Below are 17,642 nucleotides of genomic sequence, written 5' to 3'. Positions count from 1 at the left end.
CAAACAAGCAAGCAAAATACGACCAATGATACTCAAATATGGAACAGGCTGTCAGGGCCCAGAGGGGAGAGGGGAGAGAATCATAGGGGAAAAGGGGATGGACTCACATGAACAAGTACAAAAGACACATGGACAATAACTAAGGGTGGGGGGTGGAAAGGGGGAGGGAGGAGGGGAGCATGGGGGGCGGGCAGGGTTGGGAATATAAGACAGAAACCTGTACTTGAACAAGAATTAAATAAAAATTATATTAGAAAAAAAAGCAAGGTGTGCTAGAGTGTGAATAATATTCCATAACTTGTGTAAAATATCCAGGAGAGTTATCATATACATTTTATTTCTACAAATAAATAAATATTTACTAGATAATATGCTACTTACCATCACAAATATTTCTGTCAGATGACAGCACCAAGAATATTTGTTAACATAATTGATGAGTTGTGTGATAAAGAGAGAACCGCTTTCTCTTCTCCAGGAAACATTATCTGTGCATAAAAGGAATTATAGCTTTTGAGTCACAGCTTTTGCAAGGGTAAAATATTTCAAATATCTCTACACAGACTTAAGCAAGTAGAAAAAACAAATACTCAAAATTCTGTGCTTGGCTTTATATACAAAGGAGCATGGTGGACTTAGATTAAACCATAAAAGATACTATGTATGGGTTAAGAGCATCTCAGATGAAAGAACAGAATTCTAGAATCAGTTCTGTGGTTCAAAATCAAATACCGATGTGTTTAAATTGATTCTATATATCATATTTTCCAGAAAATATTCTCTCACTTAGTCTTAAATTTTTTCAAGGCCTAACAGCTGCAAACTGATGGACCAGTTATTGAGCACACATCTGTTTGGCACAGAAGATGATTCAATGCCACACCATTAGTGCCCTCTTCAGAGAGCAGGCAGCAGATAACCTCAAAGGTGCTCTCCCTTAGTTAACACTGGTTGGTTCAATTCTTAGATCAGTCGTGAACAGAGGCTGCTTTTGCTGAGACTTGTCTCTTCTGGTATTTCAGTAGTACATTCCTGGGCACAAAAGTATACATGTTTCTCACTCTGAAATGGTTCAAATGTTTAAGTAATATAGCTACTCTATTGTTTTTGTTGGGTTATCTAAAGCAGCCTAAACTTCATAGTCAAACTGACTTGGATTTATATCTAAATACTATCATTGTTTATCCAGGCAATTGATACAGTTTTTGTGAGCTTTAGTTTCCTTATCTGGTGAATGACATAATAGTATTTAGCTGATAGAGATATGTTAGAGACCATGTATATACATATATACATACACACACAAGTAGATTTATAGTTGTAATACACATTATTAATACAAGAATTAAGAAATAATAATACAAGAATAAGGTTTGTGTTTTACATACTCACAACAGTATTCCCTGGAATACTGAGCCAAATTATGAAGACAGGCAGACCTAATTCTCACAAAACCTTGCCTACTAGTGAAAGACACATACGTGGGGTTGAGGAGCAGAAAGCAACAAAATCCTTCTCCACGTGGGTCTTGTGGACGCCATCATCCTTCAGGTCCTCTGAAGATTGTGCAGAGCTGTCTGCTATGGCCTCTGGTGAGTCACTGACCCACACCTCTCCACTGTTTCCTGGGGGGACACCATCCTGTTAGGTTATTCACAACTAGACCTATTTTAGCAATCCTTTGACAACGAAATAAATAGGAAGCTCTTAATGAAGGTGTTCCAATTAATCACATGTGTACAGGATTGGCCTAACACATTATCTCTACTCATATCTAACAGGGTGTCAATGAATAGCAACTACCATTTAAACTTGGAACATGCCTATTGATCAGGGACAGTAAAGGTGTTATAAATTACTATAGATTATTCCTAAGTAATCAGTTTTTGGTTTAATGATAGTAAAATAACATTGCAAAGTCATGGAGGAAAATATCTGCTCAATTTGACAACAGGCACAATATTCTAAAACAATTTTTTTCTTTACCATTGTTGTTTTTTCCTTCTAAGCCGTTCCACAATTGATATAATATATTAAAGATTGAGCTAAAGTATCTGTGGCAGAAAGTAATGCCATAATTATGTTTTGTTAATTGAAGTATAATTTACATACAGTAAAATTCACTTTTCAAGTGTACAGCTTGACTGCTTTTGAAAACTATATAGTCATGTAATTACCACTGCAACCAATAGTAGATCTTCCATCCTTCACTTCTGAGAATCACTGATTTGATTTTATCCCTATGCTCTGCCTTTTTATATGCAAATAGAATTATATAATATGTAAAATTTGGGGTATGTATACTTTCACTTACTTAGCGTTGTGTTATATTTTAATCCCTCACCATCATATAAAATACTTTCAGGTCAGAGATCCTAAAATTTTGGTTAGCAAATGTTGAAATTAAAGTCGTTTTATGCCATGATTTAAAAAATTCCACATAAAGATAATTTAGAGTTAATGTTAATATCATCAACACTTCCTGTGGTTCACTGACAGTGGATGGCATTTACATTTATTTGTGTATCAGTCTCTCTATTATCATCACTAGATAGTCTCTACAAAGAAATATATTCAGTATAATTGCACAACAGTGAAGCACAAAATTATTTTCACTAGATATAAAACACCCAGTAAAACTTTGCATAATACATGCTTCCCTGACCTGTAGACCCCATCAGAACTCACCACCTCTGCAAGCCTGAATGATGATGACCTTGGGTTTATCCTTAAGATGGCAGCAGTTTCGATTGTTGAAAATCTGGAATATGGTGTCATAATGTAGCACATCTGATTTGTCATTATTATGCAGAGTCCCACAGATTCTATCCAGGATGCCATGAGACATGAACACCAAGAATGTGCTGTCTGAAGACTTGTGCTCTGGGTGGGCAGCAAATGCCTCCAGTACTGACTCCATCTCCTGAAAGAAAGTAACCTTTAAACATCAGATCATAACACCCCTTTCTATCACTGATGCTTTGAGGAATAGAAAGAATAAGTGACAATTGCCTGGCACTTTACAGTGACCAATATATAGAAGATGCTCAGAGTGGCCATTATTACTGTTATTTTGCTGTTGTTGCTGTTAATGTCATAGTTACTACAATAATTCTGGGAAATATTTCACAATATGCATACTATAGTAATTAGCATTTTAAACATTCTTACATATAATTGAGTAACATTAAATACATTTGTAGTGTTCTATAAACATCACAATTATCTATACAGAAGACTTCATCATCCCCAACAACATCTCTGTACCCACCACAAAATAACTCCACTTTATCTCGTCTCTTAACCCTGGGTAACCTTTATTCTGCTACCTTTTCCTGTGAATTTGCATATTCTATGTACAGATAAGTGGAATTATATAATGGCTGTTATTCTTCTGAATCTGACTTATTTCAATAAATATAATGTTTTTAAGGACCATTCACATATCAAAATTTCATTCCTTTTTATAGCTGAATAATATTCCATTGTAAGTACATACTGTATTTTGTTTATCCATTCAGATGTTGATGGACACTTGGATTGTTTCCACATTTTAGTTATTGTGGTTAATGCTACTATGAAAAATTATATACAAATATCTGTTCTAGTCTTTGCTTTCAGTTCTTTTGGATATATACCTAGGAGTATATATTAATGAGTTGTAACATTTTGAGAAACTGCCAAACTGTTTTCCACATTGGCTGCACTATTCTATAGTTTTACCAATAATGGACAGGTTACCAATTTCACCACATCCTTGCCAATACCTATAATTGTGTGTGAGTGTGTATGTTTCTAATAGCCTACCTAGTGGGTGTGCAGTATTATCTCACTGTTTTTTTACTTGAACTTCCCTAATAGAACTTCCCTTTACTTGAATTTCTATATCTTCTTTAGAAAAATGACTATTCAAGTATTTTTCTTATTTTTAAATTGAGTTGTTTATATATTTGTTGTTGGGTTTTTTAAATTTGTGTTGTAGTTTTTCAATTACTATTCAGACTCCGATACTCCCCTCCCCCATGTAATCACACCACTGTTGTCCATGTCCAAAAGTCCTTTTTATTTTTGCTCAGTTCCTCCACCCCCTAACCTCCACCCACTTTAGCTCTCATCCTGCCCTCTATCTATGACTCTGTCTTTATTTGCTTGTTAGTTCAGTTTGTTCATTAGATTCTACATATGAATGAAATTATATGGTATTTGTCTTTCTCTGACTGGCTTATTTCACTTAGCATAATGTTCTCAAGGTCCATCCATACTGTTACAAAGGGTAAAATTTTCTTCTTTTTTATTAGTGAGTGGTAGTCCATTGTGTAAATGTCTATAGTTGTTTCATTCACTCATCTATCCAGGCAATTATAAACAACACTGCAATGAACACAAGGATACTTATGTTCTTTCAAGTTAGGGTTTTGTATTCCTTTGGATATATTCCCAAAAGTAGGATCACTGGGTCAAAGGCAGATTTATGTTTAACTTTTTGAGGTATCTCCATAGCGCTTTCCATAGTGACTGCACAAATCTGCATTCCCACCAACAATGCAAAAGAGTTTCCCTTTCTCCACATCCTTGCCAGCACTTGTTTGTTGACTTATAGGTGATAGCCATTCTGACAGGTGTGAGATGATATTGCATTGTAGTTTTAATTTACATTTCTCTGATAATTATAGGGTAATATCCCTGATGAACACAGAAGCTAAAATCCTCAACAAAATATTAGGAAGCCAAATACAGTAATGCATCGAAAATATCATACATCATGATCAAGTAGGATTTATGCTTGAAATGCCAGGTTGGTACATTTGGAAGTTAATAAATGAGATTCACCACATAAACAACGTGAAGGATAAAAACCACATTATCATATCAATAGATTCAGAAACAGTTTATGATAAAATCCAGCACTCATTTATGATAACAACTCTCAGCAAAGTGAGAATAGAGGAAACATACCTACACATAATAAAGGCCACGCGTGACAAACCCACTGCCAGTACCATATTCAACAGGCAATAACTGCAAGTGTTGGTGAGTTTTAGAACTGTTTTATCTATTCTGAATATTAGTTTCTTATCAGATATAAGATACATCACCATTTTGCCCCATGAAATGTTATCTTTTCATTTAATTGATTGTATTCATTAAGGCAAAGAAGTTCTTAATTTTGAGAAGTCCACTTTATCTTTTATTGTCAGTTTTTTGGTGACAGTTCATGGAGTTGTTTCCAAATCTGATGTTATAGAGTTTTTCCAAGGTTTTATACTAAGAGTTCTACCATTTTAGCACTTTGATTTATTTTGAGTTAATTTTATATAGGATGTAAATTAAGGCTCCAACTTTATCCTTTAGCATGTGAATATCCCTTTTTCCCCACACCACTTGTTGACTTTTTCCCCTTTTCAATAGTCTCAGCACACTTGTCAAAAATCTATTGACCATAAATATGAGGGTTTATTCCTGGATGCTCTATTATACTCCATTGATCTATATATCAGTCCTTATGCTCTTAGTATGTTGTATTAGTTACTGTAGCTTTGTAGTTCACTTCAAAGTTGAGAAATATGAGTCCTCCAACTTCATTCTTTTTCCAAACAGATTTGACTATTTGAGTCTCCTTTAAATTTCCTATGATTTGAGCATTAGTTTTTCTATTTCTAAAAAACAAAAAAAATAGGCTGTTGGAACTTTGATAGAGATCCTGTTGCATCTTTAGATAAACTTGACTAGTATCAACATTTTAATAATAGTGTTATAAAAATAGGTTATGTTTTTACTCATTTAGATTTTCTTAATTTCTTTCATAAAGTGTTTTTTAAATTTCACTGTACAAGTTTTTCATCTCTTTTGTTAGATTTATTTCTAAGTGTAAATTGTAGGTGTTAACTGTAAATAAAATTGCTTTTCTAATTTTCTTTTCAGGTATTGATTGCTGGTATATAGAAACAACTAATTTTTGTGTGTGTTGATCTACTCTGCAAATTTGCTAAATTTGTTTTTTAGTCTAGTAGATTTCTTGTGAAAGTCTTTGGGATTTTCTATATGTAGAATATGTCATCTCTGAATGGAGACAATTTTAGCCCTTCATTTACAATTTGGATGTTTATTTATTTTTTATGTTTGATACCTCTGTCTAAAACTTCTATGGTGATGTAAAAATAGCAGCAGTGAAAGCAGTTACCCTTATATTTTTCCTGATATCAGTGAGAATATTTCAGCCTTTCACCATGGAGTTTTCATAAATACCCTTTATTATGCTGATCATTTTTCTTTATTTCTAGTTTTCTGAAAGGTTTTATCATGAAAGAATGTTGTGTTTTGTCATCTATAATTTTATGTACTAGTTGAGATTGTGTCCCCCCTTCATTTTATTAATATGATGGATTACATGGATTTATTTTCTTATGTCAAAACACTCTTACATTACTGGAAAAACTCCTACTTGCTCCACATAAATACCCTTTTAATATTCCATTCAATATAATTTTGTTGAGAATTTTACATCTACATTCATTAGGGATATTACTGTATAATTTTCTTCTTGTCATGTCTTTATCTAATTTTAGTATGGGAATAATTCTGGCCTTGTAGAAGGTGAAGAACTGTTTCTTTCTCTTCATTATTTTTCAAAGACTTTGAGAAGGGCTGGTGTTATTTCTTCTTTAAATGTTTGCTGGAATTCACCAATGAAAACATCTGGTCCAGGACTTTTATTGTTTTTAGTTTTCTTCATTAGTAATCTTCTTCTGGTAAAAATTATTTTTAAATTTCCTATATCTTCATGATTTAGTCTTATTAGGTTGTTTCTAAAACTTTGTCTACTTCATCTAAGTTACCTACTTCTTTGTATTAACAGTTATTTATATACAGCACTCTTTTATAATCCTTTTTATTTCCATAATTACAGAAGTAATGTCTCCTCCTTCATTTCTGATCTTACTTATTTTTCTTTTTGTCTTTGTAAATTTAGCTAAAGATTTGTCAATTTGGTTGATTTTTTTTGAAGAACCAGGCTTTAGTTTCATTGATTTTTCATGCTTGTTTTTCTATTCCACTTAATTATACCTTTCAACTCCAGAATTTCTTTTATAGCTTCTTTTCATAATTTTCATGTCCTTATTAATATGCTTACTTTGTTCATATATCTTATTCTTGTTTTTGATAATTCCTTCCTTTAACTTTTGAGCATCTTTAATATAGTTGTTTAAAGTCTTTATTAATAAATCTGGGCTTCCTCATAGATGATTGTTTTTCTTTTTATTTTGTTCCTTTGAATGGCTTGTGCTTTCCTGCATCCTCACGTGCACATTGTGATCTTTTTGTTAAAAACTGGATATTTTTATTTTATTGTAACTCCATGTGTCAGTTTCTCCCTTTACCCCAGGATTTGCAGTTTTATTGTTTCTGTTTATTATTATATTGTCAGTATTAGTGTTAGTATCAGTATTAGTATTAGTTTAGTATATCTGTGTATCTATCTATTTCTGACAATCTAAGTCAGAAATATAATCAGAACATAGACCCTGATATTTGGAGGAGAATGTCCTTATTACCAAAGGTAGATCCATCAGGTAGTGCCATAAATGTAGGTTGTAGTCCCCATAAATGCCTACCACAGGACTGGGGAGTGAGCAGTCGATAGCCACTACTAGCAATCGGTAGTTACTACTAGCTGTGAGCTGTACTCACAGCTCAAACTGATTAAAATCACTGTCAACTTATTGGCCAACATCTTCCCTAGAAGTTGTACATGTTCATATAAACTCCAGAATTCCAACATAGTTACTTCAGACTATTTCTGTCAGTACATTTCTTCTGCAGCTAGAGAGAGAATGTTGGCACTTCTTCTCTGATATCACTTTGCTCGGTTGATTATTTTTTACTTCCAATTCCTGAATCCATTTATTGCTCTTATCTTTTTTAGTTTGTGGCTCTCTGGATCATGGACCTGTTGAGCTTTCTTGTCAACATGCTTCAAATGGTGTTTGGCCAATAGGAGGCACTAGCAGGAGGTTTAAGAAATTGGAGAGTAATAGAAGAGAGAATTACTCTCCACAGAGGCAGTGTCTTCTATAATTACAGTGCCTTTTGTGTGATTGATCGCCCCCTCCAGCTGTCACCACATCACCACATTCTGGAACAAAGTGTGTGTGTGTGTGTGTGTGTGTGTGTGTGTGTAAATCCTACAGAAAGTAAAGTGAACAGTTTTGGGTTTAAATATAAGAAAAGTAACCACAATAATAATGACAGCATTGTTGCTGAAATATATATGAGGGTACATACATATGCACATGCATATGTATACATACCACTCAAAGGAAGTGTAGATAATTAGAAATACCACCTTTAACTTTTTTATTTTAAATTAAAAAAAAACAAGTTTCAGACAATGTAAATAAATGGCCTCAAATTACAAAGTAAGTCTTCAGAGGTATACGGGCATGTAGGTTTATACATACTGCCCAGGGAAGAGACTCTTACCCTGGCTGTGAGATTCTCTTCCACATGCACACTGTAGCCCAGGTTCTCAAGCAGCTCCTTCATTCCAATGATGTCATGGTTGGACCCATCACGCCTTGGGAGGTGGTCAAACTTGGTGTTACAGATGATGAGGGCGAGACGAGTGCGACCCACCTTCTCTTTTATTGGGTAAATCTGTACAACAAAGTCAAGTTAAATGCATTACATGTTTTTCTCATATCCATAGTATACCCAGTTACTCTCTCAAGCTATCATTTATCTGCTAATTTTGCCAGAGGTAATTATTTACTCTCTACTAATTGATAGGAGATGGAGTTTCTGAAAGAAAGCAGTGGGAAATGGACAATGGACTTTAATTTGCCTATGATTAAGTGAGTGAAATCTCAGACAGGTGAGCAAGAACAGATCTGGACATTTTATGAAATCGTTTTGTGAAGTGCACTGGAATATTTTCTATCTCTTCTTCTCTTCTTTCTTCCATTTGACCAAAACAGCTAATATTTGAGATCCTTTCTAATTTTTGAACATTAAAAACATACCTATTTGTCTATGTTGATCATGATTAAACCCGCATGTCTATATAAGGGGTATGTAGGTTTAATAATACATTGCATCATTATTAACTTATCATTGCCTATATAAGCCTCTTAATAGAATGAAATTACCTATCTATTATTATTTATTAATTATTTATTAGCTTAAGACATCATAAGAAAAATTATGTAAAGAATATTTCTATTTCATTTTACCCCCATTCCATGCATTGATTTTCTTACCATTCCAGCCTCCTTTTGGCATAGTTCCAGAAATTTTTCATGAGGACAAAGTATGAGTTGATCTATGGAATCTTTGGATTCTGACTCTCTTCTAACAGGAGCTTCTGTAACAGTTTTAAAATACATGGTATAATTAGAATTGAGATATCTGATAAACTGCTTTCTTATTGGGACCTATATTTGACATCACCCTAGAAACCATTACAGAGAAAGGCACTCATTCTATTTTTTAAGAAATTTTTAATTTAATTATTGTTCAAGCAGTTTTTTATCTTTTACTCCCATTCTCTTGAAAAATGGAAGAAAAATTTACAAGAAGACATCTTAGCTTATATGTGTTATAGTTTTGTCCAATATTTTGTTAACAAATGAATTACAGTCAGGCAAGAGAGACAGCTCCTTTGTGAGGAAAGTTATCTCATTATGAGTTCTACCTAAGATGTAGAAATCCATACATGTGACTAGTAAAGACTAAGGAAAGAGATTTAATAAGGTCCTCCTAAATGATTTCCTCTCATGTTTCTTTTTCACTTCTTTTTTTATTGTTGTTCAAGTACAATTGTCTCCATTTTCCCCTCACCACTCTCCTCATCCCAGCCATCCCCTTGGTCCTATCACCCTTTGATTTTGTCCATGTGTCCTTTACAGATATTCCTGAAAACCATCCCCCCTTTCATCCCCATTATCTCCTCCTACCTACCCTCTTGTTAATGTCCATTTGTTCTTAATTTCAATGTCTCTGGTAATATTTTGCTTGGTTATTTATTTGGTTTATTAGGTTTCACTTATAGGTGGAATTATATGGTATTTGTCTTTCACTGCCTGGCTTATTTCACTTAGCATAATGCTCTCCAGGTCCATCCATGTTGTCACAAAGGGTAGGGGCTCCTTTCTTTCTGCTGAAAAGTATTTGATACATTCATTTACTGATGGGCATTTAAGTTTCTTCCAGCACTTGGCTGTGCTTCTTAATAAATGGCACCACTATCCACTCATTTGCCCAAGATGCAAACTTAGAGGTCCTTCTTCATTCTACTACCCATTCTCTGATCCATTCCATCAGCATGTTCTGTTAACTCTACAACGTAAATATATCCTATACACCGGTTCTCAGCTCCCCTCTGAAAACGTCACATTCCCAGCACCAATATTCTTCCGTATGGCCTGAAAGTTCAGATAGCCTGAAAGTTACCTTTCTAAATCTACTCTTATACCACTTTGTTCCATTGCCCTAATAATGACCAGAATGGTATTTTAAAAGGGTACATAGAATGTTTTCTCTTTATTCATTTCTGAAACTTATTAAGTGTACTTTATACCTTAGTTCAAATTCTTCAAAAAACTATGTTACATTTACCCATTGGAATAATATGCAGCAGAAAGAAGGAACTACTTCCCTTCATGAGAGCATAGATGGAACTGTAGAACATGACGCTAAGAGAAATAATCCAGGTGATAGAAGACAAATGCTATATGATCTTACCTAGAAGTAGAACCTAATGAAAAAACAAGCAAGTAAGCAAAATATAACCGAAGACATTGAAATAAAGAACAAATGGACAGTAACCAGAGGGGAGGGCAGAGAGAGATAACAGGGGAAAGAAGGGGAAGGGTCATCAAGGAATGAATATAAAGGAACAATGGGCAAAGGAAAAGGGGAGAAGAATTGAGAGTGGGAGGTAGGAGAGAGTGGAGGTGGGAGAAAGTGGTGGTAGGAAAATGGAGACAACTGTACTTGAATAACAGTAAAAATGTAAAAAAAGAGCAAAAATTTTGCAAAAACACTAATATAAATATCCTCAAAAATAAAACTTAAATCATAATCATAGACATCATCGGACAATTTACAAATCTTTCTTTGGGAGATAGTTAAAATGCCAGATATATCTTAGTCTTTACAATTAACTTTGCCTTCTGGGAAATGATACTGCACTAAATGAAATACCCCAATGGCTTTTCATCAGTTAAAATAATGTCCATATGACTTTAACATATTATTTGAAAATGTATATGATCAAGTCACAGCCTAAACTTCATTCGATTCTTGCTTACATCTACAATTTTTCTGTTTTTCAAACACCCCAACCCTGTTGCTACTCAGGACCTTTGCACTTATCATCCTCCATATTTGTGGTTTTCTTTCCCTAGACTTATATAAAACTGGCTTTTGTCGTTCATATCATTAGCATTACATTAATGGACCACCTAATATAGGTAGTATTCTAGTCATCTTCTACTCTAACCTACCCCATTGTCATCTTCTGTTTTTCTTTATAGCTTTCATCAATATCTGAATATGTGTTCATTAGTTTTTACTTCTAATTGTCACCTCGTCTTCCTCACTGGAGTCAAACCTGTGTGAGTCTTATTTTTAAGTTATAAATGCCCAATGTGAAAAAAGAATCATTGGTAGTAGTTACTCAAAGTTTTTGTCGACAAATATGAACAAATTAATGAACTAGCGAGTTCAAAGCATTCAGGTTAAATTCTAACCTAACTTGCTTTACAAACAATCTGGGCCCTACTACCCACTTACTACAAGGCTTTTGAAAAGAGAATGTGGGTGTTTTATTAGGAGGAATTCACTGTAAGATGGAGAGATGATGCAAAGTGGGATAGAAGATAGATTAGAGATCTGGAATAAGTGCCAACTTAGGAATCCTGGGCTTTGGCCTTACTAGCATGGAAGGATACAGTTTTTCAAGTTATGGAAAGATATTTTTTTGAATATTCTATATTGTACCCTGTTACCTTCACTATTGTCACTAGCATTTTGTATCTTTTCTGAAGAAAAACATTTGGATTTAGCACAATAAAGACTATGAGAAATATTTATAGAATATCCAGCTGAAAAAAATTAGGGAAAACAATGANCCCCTTGTTAATGTCCATTTGTTCTTAATTTCAATGTCTCTGGTAATATTTTGCTTGGTTATTTATTTGGTTTATTAGGTTTCACTTATAGGTGGAATTATATGGTATTTGTCTTTCACTGCCTGGCTTATTTCACTTAGCATAATGCTCTCCAGGTCCATCCATGTTGTCACAAAGGGTAGGGGCTCCTTTCTTACTGCTGAAAAGTATTTGATACATTCATTTACTGATGGGCATTTAAGTTTCTTCCAGCACTTGGCTGTGCTTCTTAATAAATGGCACCACTATCCACTCATTTGCCCAAGATGCAAACTTAGAGGTCCTTCTTCATTCTACTACCCATTCTCTGATCCATTCCATCAGCATGTTCTGTTAACTCTACAACGTAAATATATCCTATACACCGGTTCTCAGCTCCCCTCTGAAAACGTCACATTCCCAGCACCAATATTCTTCCGTATGGCCTGAAAGTTCAGATAGCCTGAAAGTTACCTTTCTAAATCTACTCTTATACCACTTTGTTCCATTGCCCTAATAATGACCAGAATGGTATTTTAAAAGGGTACATAGAATGTTTTCTCTTTATTCATTTCTGAAACTTATTAAGTGTACTTTATACCTTAGTTCAAATTCTTCAAAAAACTATGTTACATTTGCCCATTGGAATAATATGCAGCAGAAAGAAGGAACTACTGCCCTTCATGAGAGCATAGATGGAACTGTAGAACATGACGCTAAGAGAAATAATCCAGGTGATAGAAGACAAATGCCATATGATCTTACCTAGAAGTATAACCTAATGAAAAAACAAGCAAGTAAGCAAAATATAACCGAAGACATTGAAATAAAGAACAAATGGACAGTAACCAGAGGGGAGGGCAGAGAGAAATAACAGGGGAAAGAAGGAGAAGGGTCATCAAGGAATGAATATAAAGGACCCATGGGCAAAGCAAAAGGGGAGAAGAATTGAGAGTGGGAGGTAGGAGAGAGTGGAGGTGGGAGAAAGTGGTGGTAGGAAAATGGAGACAACTGTACTTGAATAACAATAAAAATGTAAAAAAAAGAGCAAAAATTTTGCAAAAACACTAATATAAATATCCTCAAAAATAAAACTTAAATCATAATCATAGACATCATCGGACAATTTACAAATCTTTCTTTGGGAGATAGTTAAAATGCCAGATATATCTTAGTCTTTACAATTAACTTTGCTTTCTGGGAAATGATACTGCACTAAATGAAATACCCCAATGGCTTTTCATCAGTTAAAATAATGTCCATATGACTTTAACATATTATTTGAAAATGTATATGATCAAGTCACAGCCTAAACTTCATTCGATTCTTGCTTACATCTACAATTTTTCTGTTTTTCAAACACCCCAACCCTGTTGCTACTCAGGACCTTTGCACTTATCATCCTCCATATTTGTGGTTTTCTTTCCCTAGACTTATATAAAACTGGCTTTTGTCGTTCATATCATTAGCATTACATTAATGGACCACCTAATATAGGTAGTATTCTAGTCATCTTCTACTCTAACCTACCCCATTGTCATCTTCTGTTTTTCTTTATAGCTTTCATCAATATCTGAATATGTGTTCATTAGTTTTTACTTCTAATTGTCACCTCGTCTTCCTCACTGGAGTCAAACCTGTGTGAGTCTTATTTTTAAGTTTTAAATGCCCAATGTGAAAAAAGAATCATTGGTAGTAGTTACTCAAAGTTTTTGTCGACAAATATTAACAAATTAATGAACTAGTGAGTTCAAAGCATTCAGGTTATATTTTAACCTAACTTGCTTTACAAACAATCTGGGCCCTAGTACCCACTTAATACAAGGCTTTTGAAAAGAGAATGTGGGTGTTTTATTAGGAGGAATTCACTGTAAGATGGAGAGACAATGCAAAGTGGGATAGAAGATAGATTAGAGATCTGGAATACGTGCCAACTTAGGAATCCTGGGCTTTGGCCTTACTAACATGGAAGGATACAGTTTTTCAAGTTATGGAAAGATATTTTATTGAATATTCTATATGGTACCCTGTTACCTTCACTATTGTCACTAGCATTTTGTATCTTTTCTGAAGAAAAACATTTGGATTTAGCACAATAAAGACTATGAGAAATATTTATAGAATATCCAGCTGAAAAAAATTAGGGAAAACAATGACCCTTTACTTTTGTAGAAAAGATGACGTGTTTCTATCATTATTGGAAAAATAATTTACGCACTTTATTTTAGGTGGAGGAGGGGACATGTGGTCAGAGAAGTGGCTTAAATCCAAGTCTAAATCAAGTAAGTAGAGAGAAGGGGCTGGGAAAACTGCTTTTAATTTTTCTTCAAGAACCTTCACGAACTGCATGGGCCTACTGTCAATGACCAAGGTACAGGTTTTTATCTTTTATTTACTTAAGAAGATTAGAATAAAGTTTTCCAAACTGTTTCTGTAGGATTAAATTACTATCCTGTAATAGAAAGATACTTCAAACTGAGAGTAAGATACGGTCTAGATGTGAAGCAGAGAACTGAGAGAACTTTGTAGGGACAAAGCAAAAAAGAACAGAGGGAGCAAGTCAGCCTCATCTATAGAAAATAAATGGGAGCCAACAGGTTAGAAGATACAGGGTTAAAAACTGATGAATTATCTATTATCTGGCAAGTGAATAGGAAAGCAGTTATTGAGTGTGAAGATAAGAGAGCAAACTGAAACACACCTTAAACAAAACTGAGGAATCTTACCTGAAGAAAATCCCAACTTGGAAGCAAGAGTGGAATCTCTCTTGCAGATATAACCTATGAATATTTGGCTAGCAATGGGCCCTTTGGGAATCACAAAGTCAATCAAGTCTCGAGCCTTGGCTATAGTTGTAACATTTCCCTTTTTCACTTTTTCACTCTCCTCTTGGTTTAGCACTTTTTCATTTAAGACATCATCAAGCAAATTGTTGAGTGTGTCTTCAGATACTGAATTAACAAATATTTTCCTTTTTTCATTTAGTCTCTTATCTGTTGGAAACACAGAAATGTTGACACTTACAACTTAAGAAACATCAGTTTCACCTCAATAACTGAGATACTCTTTTTCCTATATTTCTTCTTTATAGATTAAACGGTTCAAAAATGGATTGTTTGCTATATCCAAGGTCACTTCCATTTTTCATAAGCCCATGGATGCCCACGCCCAGAAAGACCAAACCAAGCTGTGCTTGTCCAAGCCGTTGTCCTTGTTTTGCTTTGGTGAGTTACAGGCAGAACTGAAGGAGCTTCACCTGTGCTATGGCTTTGATGATTACATTTGTGGAAAACAGAATCAATGATGACACATTCATCTCATCCTTATTTCTCTCATTTAGAAAAAATAGACCATGGTGATCTTATCATGCAGATTCTGAACTTCAACTGTGTTTGGATATTTAGGCATTCAAGAAAAATACACACACACACACACACACACACACACACAACCCCTCAGAAAATAAGTCCATACCTTCCTGGTGTTTACTTTTCCCTCTGAAACACCAAAAAGCCCAACTAACTTATGGATCCTACCTCAAAACCCTAAAGAATATTGATCAAGGATGAAGGTTTCTTCCTTTCTTTTCTAACTAAATATAGCTCACACAAGCTATATAGAATTCAGTAAAAAAAATGAGTCAATTTTATGCCCCAAATAGATAGATCTCCTAAAGATACTGAGTTAGATTATGTGGCAGAACAGCTGCAATCCACAAAAGATATAGCATCTGTCAAGAAGACCAAACTGCACAGATTTTTGGCTTAAAACCTATACAGACCAGCTCAATTCAACATGAGGACTAATTTAACTTTAGGGTAACCCCTAGCTTCAATATACACTCATTGTAATACATTATCATGCTAAACAACGCAGCCAGCCACTCTGATCAGAAAGGAAAAGAACGTATAAGGACACAAAATAGCTAATATAGCCCATCTGAGAAATCACCCCTTTCCCTAGGAAGGTCCTGAATATTCCTCTGTCTAACTGAATATTCTACCCCTTGATTAAATGCATCTAAATAAAAGGAGAAAAATCCAGTAAATGAGGGCTTCACTGCCTGTGGACTAGCCCATTCTATGTCTCACTGCTACACTAATAAACTGACTTTCACTTTAAACTCTGTGCTGTCTTGTGTTCGAATTCTCTCCTGTTGGAAGCCGAGAACCCACAGGGCGTTCATGGACTCTTAGTTCCCCCGACCTCCAGAACACGTGCATTAATACAACCTGACAAAACAAAACAAAACATTACCAGCCATGGCCTCTGTGGCTCTCTTCTTAGGAGGCAGGAAATAAGCAAAGAAAAAATACTCAGAACAACCTGGATTTTCCTGTTGGACAGGGTGTGTTCACATCTTGAGGCATAACTATTGCATTGCAAACATGAATGGCTGTATATATATAGCAATACCTTCTTTAAAAATGAGACCCAGATGTCATCTCTCAGGATACTTTCCTATGAAAGAAAGGAGTAGGATTCTGTAGGTTGTCTTTTTATTTTGGAGACTCCTTCGCAGTACTGAAACTTTTTAGTTTGACGTATTCTCACTTGATTATTTTTGCCATTGTGCATGTGCTTTTGGAGTTGTTGGAGCAGGCTGCCTCAAGATATCTTTCAATGTCATACTGATAATTCTGAACTAAAATCACTTAAAAAGCAGCAGGAGTTCGAGGAGCTCTCTAACTGGTTTGTTTCTCTATACCCAGGAAAAAACTCTGCATGTGGTAGATGTCTTCCCTGTGCCTGGAGGCTGAGGTACAACCTTTTTAAGAGTTATTAAATCCAGAGTCAAAAAGACTGTATAAACAAACCTAGTAAAGCCTGTACTAGTTACAACCTAATCCAATCTTTGCACAAATTCCCTCCTCATGAGTGCTAACTTTCTTTGTCCTATCAAGTTCTTGCAAATTTACCTTTTCTATAAAAGGTGTTTAATTTGATCATTTCTTCAAAACTCATTTTATGACAGAACATCATATTGTGATTCTCCTATGCACATGTATTCAAATTTTTGTGTCAATTTTATTAATCTAACCAATAATTAAAGGAGGGTAGAAAGGGGTCTTCTCTCCCTCAGTTACAGTGTCATATCAAAAAAGTCATGGCCAAAATCAAGGTTAGGGAATTTGTTACCTATGTTTTCTTCTAGGAGTTTTATAGTTTTAGGTCTTGCTTGTAAATCTAATCCATTTTGAGTTTATTTTTGTGAGTAGTGTAAGATAGGTATTCAATTACATTCTTTTGCATGTGAATATCTAGTTTTCCCTACCCCATTTATTTATTTATTTTTGCTTAACCATTTGCTTTTTTATTGAGATTTTCTGATTAAAAAAAAAAGTTCTTCCCAGTTATGATTAAGTGGGAAGCCACAACTACAATTCACAAACTGTGACATGAAAAAAATAACACAAAGCTCATCAGGAATGACACCAGACCCTTCCATTTCATTCACAAATATCAAATATGAGCACTGTCATTTTTATTGGA

General features: G+C 34.6%; 1 protein-coding gene across 1 annotated transcript; it reads right to left on the bottom strand.

Annotated features, from left to right (window-relative positions):
- Positions 1–381: 381 nt before the first annotated feature.
- LOC118988282 (caspase-1-like) lies at positions 382–16,507 on the bottom strand (the record flags this gene model as incomplete). The annotated part of the gene is made up of 7 exons (XM_037047748.1): positions 16,407–16,507; positions 14,876–15,142; positions 9,258–9,361; positions 8,482–8,655; positions 2,689–2,923; positions 1,482–1,625; positions 382–488 (listed from the first exon to the last, which is right to left on the bottom strand). Coding segments are annotated over exons 1-7 (1,038 nt in total), but the record flags the coding sequence as incomplete, so codon positions are not given.
- Positions 16,508–17,642: the final 1,135 nt, after the last annotated feature.

The sequence above is a fragment of the Sturnira hondurensis genome, unplaced genomic scaffold, assembly GCF_014824575.4.
Source record: "Sturnira hondurensis isolate 20B ecotype Veracruz unplaced genomic scaffold, ASM1482457v3 Scaffold0006213, whole genome shotgun sequence".
In the NCBI taxonomy this organism is placed as follows: domain Eukaryota; kingdom Metazoa; phylum Chordata; class Mammalia; order Chiroptera; family Phyllostomidae; genus Sturnira; species Sturnira hondurensis.
Note: the sequence above shows the minus strand (reverse complement) of the source record. Positions and strands in the feature narration are given on the sequence as shown.